Raw genomic sequence first — 21,982 nt, 5'->3', positions numbered from 1 at the left:
AGCGTACGCTTGTTTTTTAACACAACGTTTAAGGATGTTAATTAAAATTACTGTTGGATCAACATTTGTTGTTATTTGCGTAACTTGAATGCTTGTTTGTATTTAAAAACAAAAGTGGGCTTGTAATAACGTTGAAATGTATAAGTTACATTTGCAATAAAACTTACAATTAAAGTTAAAACTTATAATACATAATACTGTTTAACCGTGAATATTTTGTTTCTTAACTGCCATTATTAATTTGAGGTTGAAAATTTTATAATATATATGTATATCCAGTTACTAAATAGAACCATTGATACGACCACTGTTAACAAGCTATTAAATTATATAAAGAATTCAGAAATTATCGTTTATTTATAAAAAGCTATATATATTTGTAAATGTAGTAATAAAAACGCAAAGACTAATGGGACAACATGATATACTACTTCGTTCAAATAACTAATAATAACAAATTAAATCATATTTTTTACGAGTACGGTTCTGTCATGTAATAGTTCAGGTTTTTAACGCACAAGGCAAATTGGCGCTGCAAACGGCTTAAATTTTTATATGCATATTTGTACGCAACGGCCGTTCTATGTATTCTCTATTCTGTGATTTGACTGCATTTTATTTTTTGTAAGTTTGGCGACGGAATGGGTGACAAGTGGCAATTAAACACAGATTGAGATGCTTCAGTAGTATTTTATTGAAGGTTTAAAGTTGTTTACACGCCAGTGTTATCAGAGTGCCGCCAAGTTTTAGCCATAATGAAAATCTGTATTGAAGTATAAATAACAGAAGATATTAAAAATTTGAATTTTGCCATGTAATATGTAAATAAAAGAGAAAAATACATACATATATGGGCATGACCACGCCTAAAAATAAATTGCTTGATCATAAACGCTATTAAAGTTGAATTTATCGATTGAAATTTTTGTATTTATGATAAAACCAGTATTAAGGTAATCCTTTGTGTTTTTAATTAAAATGTCAGAGCGTAATTCGTTCGTCCTTCAAAATCGGCGTGTGACGTTTTTTTCGCAGTGGCAATACCGGTGGCGATCGGCGCGGCCGCTGTCAATCGCAAGGCTTCCGCTCGCTTCGAAGCGGTCGGGCTTCGTCTGCGACGCTGCGAGTGCTTCCATGTCCTCGGGACATCCGCCTGCGCCACCGGCGCGTCCCGTCAGATTCACTGGAATGCGCTCGTCGGCCAATACTTCTTGAAGTCGACGACCCTGATCAGCTTGCGGTCAGTGTTTTCGCCCGTAACGCGACGCCGGCGGCATTGAATTCGATCTCTGAACCGTCATTTCGTTCTCGTGTTGCCGCTCGTTTATTACGTCGCATTTGTAACATTATCAATTGTACAGTAAAACCTGACGGTCGCATAACTTATCGCGCAATTGAAATATTTTACAGCACAAGGATATCATCTTGCTCCCGTTTTATTTGCTATTAATATTTAAATGCTACAGTGATCAGTCTATGCATTTCAATTTCTGTCCTGTGATTGGTCACAGGGATCGAGATACGGTTGACGATATTATTATCTCATCGTCCCTTGCTTTGCTCTGCATATTTTAAATTGTACTTTTTATTTTATTTCTACTGATTGCACTGTTTCTTGACAAAAATAGAGTAGTACACTACATACATATGCTAAAGAAAAAAATCTTTTGATATTTTTAATGCAGTTTAACATATTTTATAAGTTATTGTTTTTGTTACTCGATAATGACAGCAATTCTGATTCACAAATAAAAAAGTTTAATGACACATTAACAACTTCACGGCTGAAATAATTTTCCAAAGCTGTTAAAAAAACTGATTTATTTTTTTAACAAAGTTATAAATATACACCCAATGGTTTTTCTACCAAAAATTACAGATTGGTTTCCTAAAGAACAATATTTCCGTATAGAAACTCATGTAAAAAATGTAATAATAAAAACCCAATAGATAAATTCTACAAAATATTATTCATAGGTGTGTATTTTAATTAAGAAATGCACGGGACAAATATTGCTTTCATCGCTAGAAATGTCTGACACATCTTTGCCTTATTTACGAGATGTTTCTGAGAATTGGCTTTTTTTATTATCGTTTAATATATTTATGAAAATTTTATCTGAGCCGATGACACAATTTATCAGTAAAATATATTTTTTAAACCAACGTTCATTCGAATCCGCTCTATGTCACTTGCAGTTTAATGTTATATATTTCTTTGCATAACGTAATTAATGAAATGTTTGAAGTACAATATTGCAAAATAAAATCGTGTAAAAATATAGTATTCGTTCTTTTTAGTGAACAGTGTACAACAAAAATAAAAAATAATTTTTAGAACTTCTCGAATAAACACGTTTTTAGAGGACAATAATTTAAATGAGCAATATATAAAATAATTTGTGCATTACTTGGTCAGAACGTGAACACCCCATGAATAACTCAGCAACGAATCCTTTTCCGATGAAAAAATCCGAATATTTATCTTACAATTATGTGCAAACAATTCGTTTTATGGAACAAAGTATTTATTTAAATGCCTATATCTCTTTAAATAATTCCCTGTTAAACCACACCCATTTTTTTATAATATAGCAATATTTAAATTGAAATAATAATGTATAATACATAATTCCATCTTTGCCGTGTGGTTTTAAATTCTGAGAAATAAAACAAAATATACATTAGAATAATAAAATATTACTAAACGTAAAGAAATAAAATAAAATAAAGCACCTAATGGGTCATATGAAAATTATGCAAAAATTATTTTCACCCTGTATATTTTAACTTTACTGATGAACAATTGCTTCATTAGCCCTGGGTTAACTGTTGTAAATTATATATATATATATATATATATATATATATATATATATATATATATATATATATATATATATATATATATATATATATATATATATATATATATATATATATTACTGAACAATTTTATATTTTTTCTGACACAAAAATTAGCTTTCCCATAAAGTCGATTTTTTTAAATCTGAAAAAGCCCATGATAATTAATATTTTTTTACAGTTTATGGTAAAATATAATACATAGTTCGTACTTCATATTTATATTTTTATTAGATAATAAAAAACATGTAGGATGTTTCCAAATTTACAGTAAAAAACCACTTATGCGAAAAATACGGAGGAGTAACATCTCTAAATAGCTCTTTCTTATTTCTTGTACAAGATCATAGAAGCGATATATCGCCTCTCTGTTACCAAAGGGTTAAGAAATAAACAAGATTAATTAATTCAACATCAACAATATCGAACCTATTAATTAGTTAATATTCATTATATGTACATATATACATATGTATATGATATATGGTATGATATCATTTTATAAATGTATTATTAATTTTATTGAAATCATGAATCAATATTTTTAAGTAACTCAATCTTTTTATGGTGTGGTATATAAACATTTGCCGGAAGTGTATTATCAGTTGCAATTAAAAAGTGTATCAAATATGAGTAATGTTTTTGTTTTTATTTTAAATGCAATATCTTATCAAATTTCAGTCAAACCTCGTTAATCGTTATAGTCATTAAAAGTTCATGTAAAATTCAGTAGTGGATCGTATGTTAATATTTATTTAGTTAAATAAACATTAGCAATTGGTAAGTATTGCGATTAATATTTCCTTTTAACCCATTTACTGTTCTTATTTATCTAAAATGTATATATATGATACATACATGTTAATATTTAACATATCAAATTACCAGTTTATTTGTAAATAAAATAATATTGATTTTTAATTTGATGAATTTCTTGCTTCTTTTCGAATCTTATTATTTTTTCCGTGAATAACATATCACGCATTGCCGTGTAAGCTTATCTTTTTTCTAAAGGCGAAATTAAAACGATATAATATCTTTTAACTGATCGTAAAGGCTTAAAGTCTAAACCTTTACGATTAGTTGAAAGATATATCGTTTTAATTTCGCCTTTAAAAAAAGATCAATCTGCTTCCTCTAAACTTTAAAAATAGCAGAATGACATTCTTTTTGTTAGTGGTTGGAAATTCCCATTGATAAAACTATTAACTAAATGCAATCAAAACTGCAAATGTGTTTTTGCTACATTATGTCACTGTGTATAATTTATTTTGCTTCACATTTTTTATTATTAATGTAAAGATGCAACTTGAATCCTTAAAGTACACTGATATTTTATTTTCTCAACTTAAAATAGCTTTTGCTTAGAAAGGAACTGAATTGAAAAAAAACAGACTGTGTGATATTTTACTGTAGATACCGAAATTAAAATTTTAAGAATGTTGACATTGCTCCCGAGCCCCTCATTTTATACGCGTGCCTAAACGTACACAAACATCTTATCATAGAGGTCATCTTTCTTTTGTGTGCGCGTCAAATGTTTACATTATAATAATTACATGCATAAAATACTTCATGTTAATAATGAAATTGTTTGCAGTTCAAAAATGGCGATGGACGACAGGCGAATAGCTGATTACTTTGTTGTGGCCGGGCTGCCAGATAACCCCGAGCTACTGGAAGAGTCGATTTTTAGCGACTCGGGACATCTGAAGAGCAACGACTCAAAGGCGCCAATAACGGACCTCGGTATTGAGAATGATGACACATTACAAAGAATCGTATTGATGAGCGATATTGACATTCAGATATTTTTCTAGGTATTGTATTTCTCGGACTCGACGAAAAAGTACCTGAAGATTACCAGCTGTTGGAATTCACGCCGAGCGGTTTGCCAGCAAATTTGAATCATGGTTCTCTACGGTCTCCGGAATGTTATGTGTGCTATCGGCGTGGACGTGATCGGGCACCATTGGTTGATATAGGTATTGATCTTTTGTATAGTGATTCGGAATCATGTATAATGAAAAATAAAAACTATAAATTACTCAATTTCACTAAAACTTTTATATTAGTAAAATAGACTGACTCACAATCAACGCTTGACTTCTTTTCTTTTATAACTTCTGGCACTGTATAGATCTGTTAGTGTTAGTCCTGTAGTATTTATCCCTTAGTCTTCTTCATCATTCTTCACATTTCCATATCATCACTTTCCCTCGGTGATATACATTTGGCTATAATTTTTGTTTATAGGTATGTAATGTATCCTCAAGTGTCCAGTCTCGTTGTTGTTGAGCCCATTCTAATTATTTTTTAATATTTATTCTGAAAGCTACATAAAATCAGAAAAGTGATTAACCGAAAAGTTAGCACACATATGTATGCTAACTCATATTGAAAAAATAATATAGTTAAGAGAATAAATCTGATCCCGGGCGTGTATACACACGCTTGCGACATTTCTAACAACATGATTTTATTTTTAGTTTATGAACTAAAATGTCGTTTATTTTTTATCTTGACAGTGGCTCTCAATATTTTTTTATAAAAAAAAAATTTAATTAATACATAATAAAATGTTTGTTTTTTATAAGAAAACTTAAAAAAATCGTTTGGAAAGTGGTTAATGACTCCCTCCAATGAAGTAAGTTTATGTCTTCCGGGTAGCCCTTTATAAGCAAACCCATTGTGGTCACTCACTAATGATGATAAATTATACATATAACCATACTGAATAGGACATTGTGTATTGTTTCTAGGCGCGTCTTCAAGATCATAAATACATTAACATACTTAGTGTGCTTACATAATTTTTGTTACGGTAATTAATGTTAATGGTTTTCGAAAATCTGAGTTGTCATTGTATGTTTATTTATTCAAATTCTTAGGTGTCATAAAATGACATGTTTTTGCATGATAAATCATCTTTGTTCAATTGTCATTTCTACTTGGTAATTCTGATTTATCTAGAAAAAAAACACTAAAATTTATGATTAACCACTTCATGCCTGAATTTTTTTTTCAAAAATTGATATTATTTTCTTTTCTCTTTTTTTTAGGTAAATAATAAATATTCAACAAAAAAATAAAAATATGTTTTTTTTAGAACATTTACGTGAAAAACACGGTTTTTTAATAATATAACAATAATAAAATTGAATAATTAAAATAATGATTCATAATATATAATTCCATCTTTGAAAATCAAAAATCACGCGTGCAGAACCCATCCTGTGGTTAATGAGTCTAGTTTTACTAAATTAAAAACAATTTCTCATTCCTGTAGAATATATATTTTTTTATTTTATCAATCAATTGTAACTCTAAACGCCCCTTTTATCAACATATATTCATTGGAAAGAATATTATATATTCTTGTTGGATATATTTTTTTTTTATATATTCTTGAAATACTATATTGTTACTGTTTATCTATATCATATTTATAATTTATTTCAGGCGTAATGTATGATGGCAAAGAACGTTTGATGGTCGATGCCGAAATGGTCTTGGAAAGTGTCGGTGGTCGGGTAGCCAATGTCAATAACTCGACGGCGAAAACATTCATCACATACCGAAGAGCGAATCACACTGCTCCTTGTAACGCCCTCGTTGTGACAGATGTCTGTATCGTGATCGCCAACAAAGGCGATCTGCCTCCGCATGCTTTCTGTCAAATACCTAAGAATCTCAACAAAGGGATGATGGGGAACGATGTGTTTCTGTGTTATAAAAAGTCCATGAACAGGCCTACGTTGCTGTCTTATAAGCCAGATGTTTTATTTAGGTAATTAATACCTTACCTAAACTTTGCTTTATTACAGAAGGTATTAAGCATCAATTTATCATTTCAGGTATCCGTCCGTAGATTATAATAATTTTAATTTTCCATCGTCCGTGCCGTTGTTTTGCTTGCCGATGGGGGCCACCCTCGAGGTATGGCCGAATCAGGCCTCGCAACCAAAACCGGTGTTCTCCACATTCGTCCTGACCGTTTCTGACGCCACTGATAAAGTAAATCCATTTATACTATTATCAATCAAAATTATAATATACTAATATTTATATTCCTATGAAGGTATACGGATCCGCCGTCACCTTCTATGAAGACTACGACCACAACAAATTGACAGATTTTCAAATGGAAGGTCTCGGCTGGCGCAAGGGTATTTCGAATCTGTACAATTCGGTGCACATCAATAAGAGCATTTGCCTCTTGTCGCATTGGCCGTTTAGCGATACGTTTGAAAGATGGCTTCTATACATTTTGGTAATCTATCGATTGTTACTATTGTAATGTAATTTTGTACAAGGTATTTAATTTTTTTTTTGCTTTTCAGAATTTGGCGACTAGTAAAGAGAAACTGACAATTCCGATAGAGCGGTACATAACGCATTTGATGGAAGAAGTGCCGTTTCCTGAACCAAGAATACTCATACAGGTGATTAGCTAGTTAATGGATGCAGCTTAACGTATTTATGTAGATAGAAATGTAAGGAATTTAAAACGATTTACTTAACTGTTAGATAAGAATAATGAAATTTTTACAACTGAAATAGTAAAAAGTGTCACTCTTATATTTCTATTTAAATGTACAGAATGTGAAAATAATCTGATCAATATAAAGGCAACCTTTTTACAATAGAAAATTACTTTTAAAGGTCAATGGGTTTCATAGGTTCATTAGATTTAAAGTTTGTGTGACATTATTCATGGATGAGTTATTAATTCTTATATTCAGGGGTGTGACAAAATAATTGGACCAGACATTATTTTTTATATTTTTGTACTTTCTACACACGTTTATGTAATTTAAAAAAGTAAAAACGATGTTTTTGCTCATTTTTAATTTTTAAAATGTGTATCTAGTGGCACCACCCTTCTCTTTTATTACTTAAAGTACTCTTCTAACTACTCTTCGAACCGCCAACACCTTTTAGTATTAATATTATAGATAGATTCCAGACCAAATATCTAAAAATGATTATAGTGCCTAATGATATCAAGACATGCCAAACTTAGGAACTATATTAGAAGTAGAGTCTCCAATTACTCGAACCATCAACTACTCGAGTATCGAATATTAAAATTTTAAAATACTCGAGTACTCGAGTACTTTCGAGTATTTACCAAATGTACCAAAATAGCTATTATTCAAATTCGTGTACATATAAATAAATAAATAAAATACTTAGTATGTTAATTTTTACAATTATTTTAACTTCACGAACATACTTTTTAAAAACAATAATGCAAAAAGTGTCTCGAATTTAATATTACTGCTAACCTTTAGTTTTATTATTCCCGTTATGGAAAAAACCCTTTCCGTTGCTGTTGATGTTGGTCTTATTGTCATTAACGCGTTGAATAAGGCTTCTAATTTATATCTGTTCGCTTTTTAGAGATATAAAATTTTTTGAACTCTCTTTTTATGTTCACTTCTTTCATTCCCTTCTCTGTTTTTCTCTTATTTCCTTCGACTATTGACAAAATAGCATTTTGTAATTCTTCTTGAATAGATTTTTTTTCTTAACAATATACAATATTCTACTCCTTCTGATTAATGCGAAGAATTTAAATCTATATCCTTCGAAGATGTATTTGGGTTAATCACTTTCATTCTAGAGCTAAACGGTTCGCAAAGAACTGCCTTTACTTTAAATGCCTTTAAAACACACAATTGTTTTGATTTATATTTTAAGCTGAGGGATCAGTATAAACAAATTACAACACTTTACGCTACAACTGTATAGTCATAAAACCTAAAATTTTTTTTGTTGATATTTCATATTGTTCATTGCCATAAATTAGATAAGTCGGGACTGTCGAACAGAAAACACAAAAGAAATTTCTCCGTCGTACCCAGTAACATAGCCGACGACCGGAACTATGCAACTATGGAACTATGAAAAAATTAAACCTGATAGTAACCGCTCTAACTCGGGACTTCGGGCATAAACGCCAAATAAAAGCAAGACGTTAACCTTTACCGGACCGAGTTAAAGTTATTTTTGTTTCTGAAATATTTCAAATTTTTTTAATTTCGAGTATTAATCGAGTAATTTTCAAAATACTCGATTATCAAGTACTTGAAAAATAGACAAAAATACTCGAGTATCGAGTACTCGATTACTCGAATTGGAGACTCTAATTAGAAGATTGTAGCGATTGCTAGCTAGTTGATTACAGGAAATAGCTAATGAGCTTCTTCCCCTACGAGCCAATTCAGTTTGAAATAAAACCTGCTTATTGTCCTCGCTAGAGACAGATTGCAAATAAAGAGAGAGAAAAGTCAATAATTGGTTCAACAATTTTTACCCAAAAGTTTTTGTTTTGCTTGCATTAATTTTCAGCCGCTTCATATCTCAAATGTGTAACATGTATAATCAAGTATTGTTTTAAATTTCTAATTGTAACTATGTGCTTAGTATAATAATATACTATCAAAATGTATTTATTTTTAGCTATCAACGACAAATGTTAGTGATAGAGTTATTTTAACACAACGAGAAGACCAACCTCTAGTGAGAAGTGGCGCCGGTTTCCGACAATTATTGCTCAATTTAGGAACGGAAAATTGTTTACTCCTATTGACCTTAGCGTTAACAGAACAGAAGATACTCATTCACTCACTAAGGTACATCTATAGACTACTGCATTATCTATATTTTACATTTACTTTATATAAACTTGAATTTTCAGGCCTGATATCTTAACTGCCGTATCGGAAGCAGTCTCGAGTCTTCTATTTCCGTTCAAATGGCAATGTCCATACATCCCACTCTGTCCGTTAGGTTTAGCCGAAGTTCTGCACGCTCCTGTGCCATATTTGATTGGAGTCGATTCGCGATTCTTCGATCTTTACGATCCGCCCCCGGACGTTTCCTGCGTCGATTTAGACACAAACAATATCACAGTATGTGAAGCTCAGCGTCACATATCCGTCAAAATCTTACCTAAAAGGCAAGCTAGAGTTTTGCGGAACACTTTAGATACTTTGTTCGATAAAGTGAGACCAATCGGAGGTGGAACTCATCACAGTCATTCGTATTACAATGGAGAACCGACTACGAGCTTAGACAGAGACTTTCAAAAGAGAAGGAAAGAGTTAGAGATCGAGCTGGAGATCCAAGGAGCATTTTTGAGATTCATGGCTCTGACGCTGAAAGGATATAGGACATTTCTTCTGCCGATCACTAAAGCTCCGACAGTTGGCACGACGGATCCTCAGGCATTGTTTCAACTGCAAGCATTTTTACGATCGCGTGATAAAATGCATCAGAAGTTCTTCACTCTATTGATGCACACTCAAATGTTTATTCGGTTCATTGAAGAAAGATCTTTCGTGTGCGATGGGGATCATGGTTTGACATTCTTCGATGAATGCACCGAGAAAGTCAGCGGTTTGGACGATATAACGTCGCAAATACGATTGTTGGATATTGAAACGGCTGCTCATAGTTCGGAACGAACTGTTTTTGTACTGCCGCCTGATCCTCTCCATCCAGGTATGTTATTAAAAATGTAGTGGTATGCTATATATTTTTTTAATATGATCAATCGCTTTTTAGGTGAACTGTATTTATACGATAAATTCGAGCTGAACCCGGCATTACTCGGAGGTCGTAAAAAGGTTCCTAGAGGAATTCAGATGGTCATGGCGTCGGATGGTAATAATGAGAACCAGGATAATTCGCCCCTAGCTCGTCGGACTCGACATGAGATCAAATGCGCTCAACTCTTGGCTCTCAAACTGTCTGCCAATCCGGAGATGTGGGCCCGTTGCCTTCTAGGAACGTGCTATTCGCTCTATTTTATACTGCTGCCTTGCCATCTCATGCTGAAGCCTGGGAAAGAGCATACACTATTGAGATACGCTTACGAGCTGTTGGTGAAGGCCAGTAAGCTTAAAGTTCCATGCGACGAGGTTTGCTATCGAGTGATGATGCAAGTCTGCGGTGTGCATTCCTTACCGGTTTTAGCAGTCAAATTGCTCTTTTTGATGAAGCGCAGCGGCGTACAACCAAATGCTCTGACCTACGGTTTTTATAACAAATGTGTGCTCGAAGCAACGTGGCCACAAGATATGCCAAGGTTTTTATCCTTTATTTTTTATTATAAAAGCATTCTTTGATGTATGTTAATAGGTCATTTATTTAAATAGTGGTTCTCAATTGCTGTGGAATAAACTTCGAGTCGCCGTAGTTGGGGCAGCTTTGTTCAGACGAGCTGGCGCTAGGAGAGAGGCTCGTAGACGAGAGGGTTCAGCCGGAGTACCTTTGCCTCGCGCTCTCCACAATTACAATCGTCCGTTGAGCGTACCGGCCGATCCGTCAGCAAGTAGGACCAGTTTAGACTCTGGCGCCGGATACGTAGCTCATGATGGTATCGATGATCGGTGGAAACGAGGAGCTACAATTTTGAAGTTGAATTCCAATCACCGCGCTAGGATATCTAACACTGCTGGATTATTAATATCAGGTGAGATAATCATAAATATAATCAAAGTGCTACATTAAAAATTGCTAAAACCCCGACTGCTTCACCATGATATTGCACCAGCATTGTGGATTCTGAAGTCTTTGGTTTTTCAAATTCTCGGGAATCTTCACTTGATACTGATTATTTTTAATTTAAATCAGTCCTAACAACCAATTCGTGTTTTTAAATAGAATTTTAAAAAATGAGCTAAAAAAAAGTCACCTCAGATATTTTTGTTCGTTTACTCGGGCATGGGGTATACAAATAGAAATGTCCGAGGCAACCTTGATTTACAGCAAAAGATATTTTGACCCCTTAAATGTTTGAAAACGGAAAAATGACCCTAAGTCTAAGAAAAGTTGTACAGCGTTGATTTAAATCATAGAAAAAAATGATGCAATATTTTTATGAAATAATTATCTGAGAAAAATATGTATTATTTGTGGAAAAACGTAGCTACATATCTACACGGTATGCAGTAAACTCCTGGAGAACACGCTCCCTGTGAGCACTATCCCTGAGAACACGCTCTTATGTCAACAGAAGTATAACTACTTGTTATCCATTGCGTGCACCACTGCCGTGCTAAATATGTGCGAGTGATATTACACGGACTTACATATACATACGCATTCGTATGTACACATTACAAAAAATTCCAATCTCCGTACACGCTCCCTATCTACCGTGTTATTGGGGAGTACTATATATTAATTTATTGTAACAAATGAGAAATATTTGCCCAGATATTTATTAAACAAATAGTTTACATATTCAATGCAAAATATGTTTTTAAAAAGATTAAAGCATTTAATGATCAATCGGATAGCCTATTTTTTATTATCGTGTTGAATATACGTTCGTTTACTTTTATACTTTTTTTTGTTGTACTTTTATTGATAGCAATGATCTATATAACAGATTCGAATTCCGAGTCTTGAGTTCCAGTTAATTAAAAGATCTGAAATTCCTTTTGATGATTGTATTTTTTATTTTTCAATTGACATTATGACAATACAATCAGTGCTTTTTTCTTCCTTGATTTCTTCGATATCCGATCATTCTACAGTGGAAAAAGTCGTCTTAATAATTCTTGATCATATTTTATGCATGCTTTTTTGGGCTAACTTGAAAAATAGTTTTTATTGATAACATGAAGAATTAAATCAATGAGGCGCATATTTTGTCTTTATTCTATTTTTGCTTTCAGAATTGAAAACATTTCTTGCGATAAAATTGTATTGATTTCGAATAACATTTTCATCAGAAAATCAATAAAATAACAATCAGAGCTTCAACTGATATTTTTATAGTAGGGTGTACTTTAGAATTATTCTCCAATATGCAAATATTCGTTTCATTCCAAATATGAGCAGTATCGAGATCAATCAAAGATTTCTTAATACAATTCTATAATTTAAAAATCTTTCGATTATCAAAAGTAAAGAATTCCACCTTGTCTTAAATCTAAAAATAAATTAAGTTCGATATTAAATACACTCTATACGTATTTTTGTAAAGTTGCATTTTTCATTGGACTTTTTCGAAATAAGTTTATAATTTTACGAGTTGCATTTAGAGCATTATTGAAGCTCGGTTTCTAACATGGTTTTTCATTTGCAATTTCTGTAGTTTCTATTATTACTTTTCTGATTATCTTGTTCATCGTTGTCGTCGTCCTCTTCAACAGAATTTTCATGTTTGACATTCCCTCTTTTCAGTATAAAACTTTTATTACAGCTAGATGAATTACATGATTTATGTATAGTTGATTTTTGAACGGGCTCCTTTAGATTATATATTGGTAACATATTAAATGATCAAAGTTTATATTATTCAGAGTCAGAATAAATATCAAATGGTCAAAATAAAAATATAGGATGATCAGAATCAAAATAATGAATGGTCATAATTATACTATTTAGTCAGAATAAATATCAAATGGATAGAATAAAAATAATATACGGTCAGAATAAAAATATAGGGCGATTAGAATTAAAATAATGAACGGTCATAATTATACTTTTAAACGGTTAGAATAGAAATAGTCATAATAATTATTAAAAGGTTAGAATATAAATTGCTCGCGTCAAAACTGTTGGGACAGGGTGGGTGTGAGCGAGCGAGCGTTGCTCAAAACATTGAACACCCCATAGATAACTCAACAAATATATTTAATCGTATGTGAGACGCGAAGATATTTAGAGCGACAAATGAAGTGGGAATAACGACAGAGAAGCACGGCTAATTGTGTTCACATCTGACATGTTGCGAGCCCAACCAAACAAGTTGATAATGATAATAAATTGCCGACATGCGAATGACAGATCGACCAGTTGTACCAATCTTCAGCGTTACAGCAATAACAGCACTATACGATAACACTTTTGCCAACTGAAAAAATATATTCTGACCATCTGTCAAAATAATTCTTACAATTTAATATAAATTCTGACCATTTAATATAAATTCTGACCATCTAATATAAATTCTGACCATCTAATATAAACTCTGACCCATGCAATATAAATTCTGATCCGAAAAATACGAGGTTTATTTATTTGACTAATCTCTCTTTTTGTCATCATATAAATTTAAAATAAATTTCATAGTATCGGATCCAAGTGTTTTAATAATCCACTCATATTCGATCCCTTACTCGAAATCTGCTTCGGACAGTGGCTGCATTGAGATGACTCCTTTTCTAATTTTTTAAAATGCTTCCAAACTACTGATTGATATTTATTCACTATGGACGAAAATAGTTTAATAATAAAAATAATACTAAACAACAGTTGTAAATAAATAGTAATCTTTAAAATTGTAGTCCAAAATCTATGTTTACAATTATAAATCGAAAACCGTAAAGCACAGAATGTATTTGGCTAAAGGCAGAAGACAAACTGATACTTTCAATAAAAAAAATATTTTTCTAGAAGATCTTCATTATGAAGTGTTCTAGGAATAACGCGTGCATCGTTCTTTTTATTACTCGCCAAAAAGTATCGTGGGATTTGAAATATTCCCTCTCTTGCAATTTCTTTCGTTTTAAATGATACTCGTACTTAACAATGTCAAAAGATTTTATTTGTAATACGAAATAATCATTATCCGTTTCTTTCAGAATATTTTTTTGTCGATCTGTAAATCTATATATGAAAGAATATTTTCTTTATTATTGTCCGCTTGCTACCTGTTTGTATACCAAACTGGTACGGTTATTTGGATGTTTTCGACTATGCAGATCTTATTTAAAACCTTATATGTACGAAATATTATATCAATTTTATAAGTCTCGATTTTCCTGTTAATTTTTTTGAAATTCCCGAGACTCGAGGCAGCGAAAAATTTCTAACCGGCACACCGAAACATAAAATTCCATATAATAGCAAAACCTGTTTTATAGCTATACAATTAAACTGATTTAATTATTTTAGGATTACCCTCCGATCCTGATCTTCCAGAATTGGCAAGACAGAGATCAAACAGTTTAGGACGAACAGATTCATGCACTTGGGCTAATAACATCGCCGAAAAACGAAAGGTATGTTTCTATTCTTTGTGATTCTGAATTCAGAATAATATATTAATAATTGAATTTCAGACAATACATCACACACCGCCCGAAAGTCCGTCTTTGAAGATGCTGTCGAATTCAGAAAGTTTTGGCGGAGATGCTCAGATATTAGATAAATTGCAAATTACTCATATAGGTATAAAATCGTCATTTAATTTATGTATATATTTTATTTTTAACCAATTAAATTAATGCATAGATGAGAATCAATCACAACGAAAAAATTGCTCGAGAGTATTGAACTTCCCGGAAGGCAGTTCTAGTGAAGATTTACAAAAAGATGATGCTTTAAAAGCATCTCCTTTGAGGTATTTATTATTATTTTTTATTGATAATAATGTGAGATGAATTAATTATGTATTTATTGTATTTATAGAACATCTCCCCGTACTCCAGTGCTGATCGACGATCCTCTCGGAGCTCTATCCGAAGCTGAAGCGCTCAATTCTCAACCGGAGCAGCTTCCAGAACAACCGTCGTCGCCGAAACATGAGCTTAGCGATAATCCGGTTTTGTTTAAGAGGAGTTCCACCTTCACCGACTCACCGCCGACGACTGAGACGTCTGCGTTAGTCTTTTGTTCATTTCTCATTTTTTTATAGAATAGATTTTACTACTGTTTATTGTTTGATTTTTAAAGATTCGCTCCCTCATTATTTCTATCATTGCATAAATGTTGTCCTACAGTTGATAACAATGTTTTAGGAAACTCCACAGAAGTGAGACGGCTCCGGCAGCTAGCATGTCAGCCAGCCTAGCGAGCATCGGAAGCAGTCTTAAGATCAGTTTTGGGTGAGAATATTTGTGGTTTTATGTAATATATCTAATGCTCCATTTTTGCTGCTTTAATCATTTATTTAGGCATGATTATAATAATATTTAAAAACCACATTGATATAATGGTTGAATTAAGCACTAAAAGTATTGATTTAGTAATATAGTATTCAGTTCAATATATAATTGATATGCATTTTTAGCTTAAGGAAAAAATTAGGCAATCGGTTGAGTAGACAAATATAACTTATATATTTTTGTAGCTTTGCAGCTACTCTTTTCGAAAGAAAATATCTAAAATAGTAAAATGATTGATATTTTAAAAAAGGGGACTATATTTTTCAGGGTCCTAGAGTGCAACTGATCAAATTTTTAAACCGATGGCATTCAATATAATGCATATTTATATCGAAGAAAGAAAATGGTTTATATGTTTTGAGCAGAATCCTAGAGTAGCAATGCAAATATTGTAAGTAAGATTGATTAATAAATATATACATATGTATATATAATAATAAATCTTACTTAATCGAAAAAAATTTTAAACAGAATATTCTGTTTTTAGTCTATTATGGTCACAAATCATTTCATGCTTAAACTTACACCATTTGTAAAGCAGTATTTGCACTAAATTAAAAAAATCAATCATCGTCGTATGCGTTATAATTGTTTTTAATGAGATACATAGAAACAAGATTCAGTTAATTTGCTTCCTACGTAGTTTTTCACTCGTACATATACACATAGACAAACGTAACTATACAATTAGAATGGGAAGTAAATAGAGATTATCATTGTTCAGCACTAAAGCTCTAGCTTTTTAAATATTAATTACCGTGTTGTTAAAACCATGCTATAATGCTGCTTTTATAAGTAAATCTTAATAAAATTGCATCTATATTTAGAGCGCTAAGTTCATATAAAATTCATATTGTATTTTACTAGAGTATGATTTAGATAAAATGTCATCTCTCGTTGCATGATGATTTATTATATAAAACATGCTTGGTAAATTTTTAATTGCATAAGTTATTGTGTTTCAAAATTGGCTATAACATAGTAGTAATAGTGGATTTATCGACCAATAATAATTGAGTATTTAAAAAAATTATAGCTATTTGACTTAGGTAATGTTTTTCAGAGCCATTTTTGAAATTCAGCAACTCATTGAATGATCGTTGAGCATGTATACTTTTTGCATTTAATTAATCATTTTTATTTTATTTTTAAACCCCTTCCATGTTCCCAAAAAATCCATATTTTGTAGTCGTTATTCTCCCGCACGTCTGTCACTACGTAAAACCGACATGAAGCTTGCACAGTTTAGGGAGAAATTCATAGAGAGCACCATCAATAACTTCAAGTGAGTATTTTGTTTGTTAAGAACTTGGTTAACCTAAATATATATTTTAAATGTAAAATAGTACCTGAAATTTAATTATTTTTGTAATCATTTCAATGTTTACTCTCAGTTCTGGAGGAATCACTGGTAAAAAATCCAACGAGCTCATCCAGGGTGGTATTAGCGGCTTAAAGTATGCGGCTACCAGCGTCGCTAAGAAATTCGATGAGATCAAAGAAGCGATGTCGGCGAATTCGACGCCAGTCAAAGGAACAAACGCTTCTTTGATCGGATCGGAAAAAGAGGCTTTCGAAGAGGAAGCTAGCGATGGTTCAGGATCTTATAATATTGACGGTATGCATTCCATCATATTCAGTATTTATAAAATTATCATACTTGATATAATCTATGATTTTAGGAAGCGTTGGTAGGATACCGAGCGAAGGCGATTTGCTTACCAACAACTGTGACAATTTAATAGTCCATCTACCAGATAATCTGTATCCAAACAGTCCTAAATATGTAAGATGTTATATATTAAATATGACGATGATTAGTATGGCTTATCTAATAATTATATACTTTCAGACTCGTCCAGACACGGAATATGCTGTACAAGTGCAAATCAGCTCCTGTTCTCAGTGCCATACTTGCATGAATTTGCTGTACGACGAAGAAATTATGGGAGGGTGGAGCGCTGAAGATTCAAACTTAAACACGCGCTGTCCAGCTTGTACCAATTTGGCCGTTCCAGGGTTATCCATCACTGTACGTCTTTTGAATAAATAGTTTATTTGGTATATCTCACTATAAAAATATGAACATTATCTCTTAAATTTCCAGATCTTGCATAAAAGCAACAAAGAAACGGAATATAGTAGCGCTCCTTATTTGAACCCGCTCGTTTTGAGGAAAGAGCTGGAGTCAATTTTAGGTAGTGTCCTTCGTTGTTGCAGTATTTGTTATTGAGTTTGTTGTTAATATTATGTGTATATAGCACGAGAAGGCGATTCGTGTTTGGCCGATCCGCGGTTTATCGACGAGCATCCGTTCGTATATTGGAACTTGCTCTGGTCGTTCGAGAGGATCAACGTGAGCACTCATCTGCCCGACTTGTGTGATCCGCATTACAAAAAACAGTTTGCGATGAAGAACACCGACGATAATCACAACAGTGAGAACAATAATTTGGAAAAGGCGGCATCGGAACATAGAGAAGTTGCAAATAGTAAGATTGATTTTTTTATCATATAAATTACAACTGTCTCTTGAGAAGTAAAGTTAAAAAATACCATATATCTAAATATATTGTAAATCGCACAGCTGCAATGTATAATTTCAACCATTAAATTTAAAAATCAGAATGAAGCAAAAATAATATTTAAAACCCAAAAAGTTGAGGGTCCAGTATATGCACACTCTCTAGCTTCGGTACCTCACGACAGTGAGGTACCGAAGCTAAGGTTTTTGGAATTTCTAGCTGGACTACAGATTTCAATTCTATTTTGTTTTTGAAGGTATTCTTTGTAGATATTTAGATTTATATTACGTTCTAAAAAATAAGTGTTTCACTACCTACATAATATTTTTATTTAAATAATGTTTGACGTAAAAATTTTCGGCAGAATGTTCTGTAAAAATGTGAGTTAAAATTTTATTGTTATAGGAGGTGTTCGTATTGTGTGCCTTTGGGATAATCCTCGGCTACATTCAGAACTGGGGCCCCCGTTGAGGTCACTATGGAGGCCTGTGCCATCACAAACGCGTTTATTGAACGCTCTGCTCACTGATCACTCTACATCTTTCCCTCATAAGTATAATTGATATTTGTTTATTGCCTGTGTTATCTATTGCTAATTGTGTGATTTTTTCGCTCAGGGTTGTGCAACAAGTTTTGGACGGTCTCAGAAACAATGATTTGACAGAATCGCTTAAGCATTTATATCAATGGAGGAGTAATAGTTGCTCGTCAGGAAAATATCACTCATTGTACAGGTAAGCTTATTTGTCTCTCACATATCTTAAATCCATTTTGGCTGAATTTTTTTAATTTGTCATCCATTGAAACTATTTAATATTCCTCATTTTAATAATGCAATTATTTACATTTTTAACGTTGTTATAATTGTGTGTTTATTATCTGTGAGCATCTAATGATCCCGCACATGACAAGTGCTGGTGTATCAAACATTAAAATGTGTATCCTTCTTGACAAAAAATCAATCCTAAAATTCATGAGATGTTAATTAATCCGAAGATTCATAAGTATTGTCTTAGATTTTAATTTACTTAATCTAACGTTCCAGAGATGTTCTGTTTCTCGCCATCGAAGTGCTGGGCCGTCAAAACGTAGACATGACAGTATTACAGCAAGAGTTCACCGTGGCCCTCGGACATTTGGCCAGCTCCGGAGCCAAAATCCGTCCCCAGGATCATCCACCGGCGGCGGCCGCGACCTGCTGCCGGCACTACTTCAAATACTTGCAACTCCAACCACTTCAATGACATCTGCTGAAACGCAGGAAGCCTGCAGTCCGTCACCGAACATAGTCTCGAATATAAATTCTAATCTGCAATCTTCGAATGCAATAATAATGACACACCACACGAATGAATCATAGCGATTCCGATTTAGTAATATTCGTGTTGTGATCCATATATATATATATATATAGTATTTTTATTTATTATTAATAATCATTTCAAATAAATATATTTTTTAATGCTTGAATAAACGCATATGAATGACTTTATTCTCAGCTATAAACGATACGAAATTGTTGTTGAACAAAAAAACATGTCGAGAAGTTTAGAATGTTAGTGTTTTTTTAATAATTGATTGTGACGTCGGTTCTAAACGAATGTATTCTTGTAATATAAAACATGCCTTATAATGATTATGTATACATGTATTGTGTAGGGGTAACGAAAATCATATTATGTGCGTGAATGAACGAGCGTCTGCGTCGTTGAACCAACCGGTTGAATGTAAGAAGACACGTTATAAAAGTTGTGATATTTTTTTACTTTAATTGTTGTATAAATATATAACGAAGATTGATTATCGACATTAGCCTCTCACATAGAAGCTTTAAACGTGAAACGAAATCTTTGTTACTTGGGAAAGATGTTTTTAATATAGTTAAGTTGTTGTATAAGTTGTGTCGCTTTTGTTATAGTCTGACAAATTAACGTTCACACTCAATCTTGATAGATTAATTATTTATATATGTATATATATATAATAAAGTATGGGTTTGGATTGTTAAAAGGGATAGATTAAAGCATATCTAGGCTATCTCAATCATATGTATATTTTAGTCCGATTAACCGTCCAAAGTATTGGGAATATTTATATATTCCACGAGCCATCATTCCATATTGTTAAGATTGAAGATTATTTATCTAAAAAAATAACGACACAAATAAAAAAGAAAATGATTTTTACTTTTTAAGTATGAAGCCAATTTTTGGCAATATAATAGTCACAGTAGTGTTAAATACTGTGCAGGCGTTAGTAGTGGCTTCTTGTATTGTACGATCGAGCTGTAATCTCTTATCTGATTTATAGTATGTAGTTATCAAAACGTGACACAACTTATGTATCAACTTAATGTTAAGTGTATGAATAAAGTACATCTATTATAGTTTTAATAGATATATATTATTGTAAACATTATTGAAAGAAAAACATAGTTATTCTTGCTATAATGAAGACATGTTTTCTCGAATATTATAGTGAGAAATTTTAATCTTAAAAAAAAAACAATAATTGTCAATGTTAGCCAATATTTATTGGAAAATAAATTTTATTTATGATTATATAATATTGTAATAAAATGGATGCGAATCGGCAGCGATCAATAAATATTGGAGTTATATGTATTTTTTTGTACCAAATGAGATAATTTAATCACCCTCGTAGCTCTCTAAAGTCAATAGATGTATACAGTGAAGAAAAAAATTATAGCGATCAAATAATTCGATTATGATGCAATAAAAACAATATTGAAAATATTTTTTGTTTTATTATCACTATACATATTTTTATATCATATACCTGCTGCCTATTTAATTAATATATAAAGTAGATAAATATAGTTTACATTACGTCGCCGTCATATAAAGATAACAATTACGCAATTTGTGTAAACATTAAATAGCGGGCGTGTGTGGTGTATGAAATACAAAATTCAATAGTTAAATTTTCTTTATTCAGCAACTCTGTATTTTTGTATATAATCATTGTACGAATTAAACATTAAAAATAATGAATGATTGCTTTGTTCTCGATAAAGTATATATATTATGTATATAAAAAGATAATAAAAATAACTGTACAAATGTAATACAAATATATATTTTATATAATAATAATATATACTGTTAACTAATTCAATCTCAATAACTGATATATGACAACTCGCCGACACACATAACACATTTTTGTTTACACATACACTGGCAGCTGCTGAAGTTATTATTAGTACAAATCGTTCACTAGAATGTTTTGCGTAAACAAATTTAGCCACCAATGTATATCATCAAAATAATACAATTATTATAATTTGGCAATATTTTATATAATGCATTTTTACGAATGGTCCATATAGTTAAAAGCACTTAAAATGCAAAAATTCTTACAAACAAGAAACAAACGGACTAAGTATATAAAAAAATAATCTTTCGTGTGCGTTTAATAAGAAAATCGATACATAATAAATTTATTTATCAGTATTATTTTATTTAATATAACTTTAGTGATATAATTGTTATAACATTTTCAAAATATCTAATATAATTCTTTTACAGAGATTCCCAAATGTGCGTATCTAATAAACGATACATAAAAATGTTCACAAACAATAACATAGCGAAAATTATTTAAACACAACTACCAAGTTTTGAACACACATCTTTGTACATCTGTGAATCTCTA

At 31.9% G+C, this 21,982-nt stretch overlaps 1 protein-coding gene across 4 annotated transcripts; it reads left to right on the top strand.

The window, feature by feature from the left end:
• Window positions 1-1,025: 1,025 nt before the first annotated feature.
• Window positions 1,026-21,060, top strand: Crag (DENN domain-containing protein Crag). 4 transcript variants are annotated; one of them, XM_088183486.1, is made up of 25 exons: window positions 1,026-1,240; window positions 4,466-4,614; window positions 4,686-4,850; window positions 6,328-6,655; window positions 6,723-6,882; window positions 6,947-7,138; window positions 7,209-7,310; window positions 9,334-9,506; window positions 9,572-10,377; window positions 10,441-10,963; window positions 11,034-11,350; window positions 14,788-14,894; window positions 14,955-15,063; window positions 15,127-15,235; window positions 15,304-15,495; window positions 15,633-15,719; window positions 16,969-17,064; window positions 17,174-17,397; window positions 17,462-17,565; window positions 17,632-17,811; window positions 17,887-17,977; window positions 18,041-18,271; window positions 18,710-18,857; window positions 18,922-19,038; window positions 19,350-21,060. In XM_088183486.1, the coding sequence occupies exons 2-25, from the start codon at window positions 4,473-4,475 to the stop codon at window positions 19,546-19,548; spliced, it is 4,902 nt and encodes a 1,633-aa protein (XP_088039612.1). In that variant the 5' UTR covers window positions 1,026-1,240; window positions 4,466-4,472; the 3' UTR covers window positions 19,549-21,060. The 4 variants fall into 4 exon arrangements, with proteins under 4 accessions (XP_088039612.1, XP_088039613.1, XP_088039615.1 ...); XM_088183487.1 differs by having other exon boundaries at window positions 15,645-15,719; window positions 19,350-19,687; XM_088183489.1 differs by lacking the exon at window positions 16,969-17,064 and having other exon boundaries at window positions 15,645-15,719; window positions 19,350-19,687.
• The last annotated feature ends 922 nt before the right edge of the window (window positions 21,061-21,982 follow it).

Source organism: Plectrocnemia conspersa, unplaced genomic scaffold (genome assembly GCF_051122295.1).
Source record: "Plectrocnemia conspersa isolate PC_06_02 unplaced genomic scaffold, ASM5112229v1 ptg000003l, whole genome shotgun sequence".
NCBI classification, from domain to species: Eukaryota; Metazoa; Arthropoda; class Insecta; order Trichoptera; family Polycentropodidae; genus Plectrocnemia; species Plectrocnemia conspersa.
Note: the sequence above shows the minus strand (reverse complement) of the source record. Positions and strands in the feature narration are given on the sequence as shown.

Bases quoted from the DNA above. Each gene is read 5' to 3' on its own strand.
- Crag (XM_088183486.1), top strand. From the start codon at position 4,473: ATGGCGATGGACGACAGGCGAATAGCTGATTACTTTGTTGTGGCCGGG. The intron at 14,895-14,954 runs GTATGTTTCTAT...ATTGAATTTCAG, and splicing joins ACATCGCCGAAAAACGAAAG to ACAATACATCACACACCGCC. The intron at 17,812-17,886 runs GTACGTCTTTTG...TTAAATTTCCAG, and splicing joins TTCCAGGGTTATCCATCACT to ATCTTGCATAAAAGCAACAA.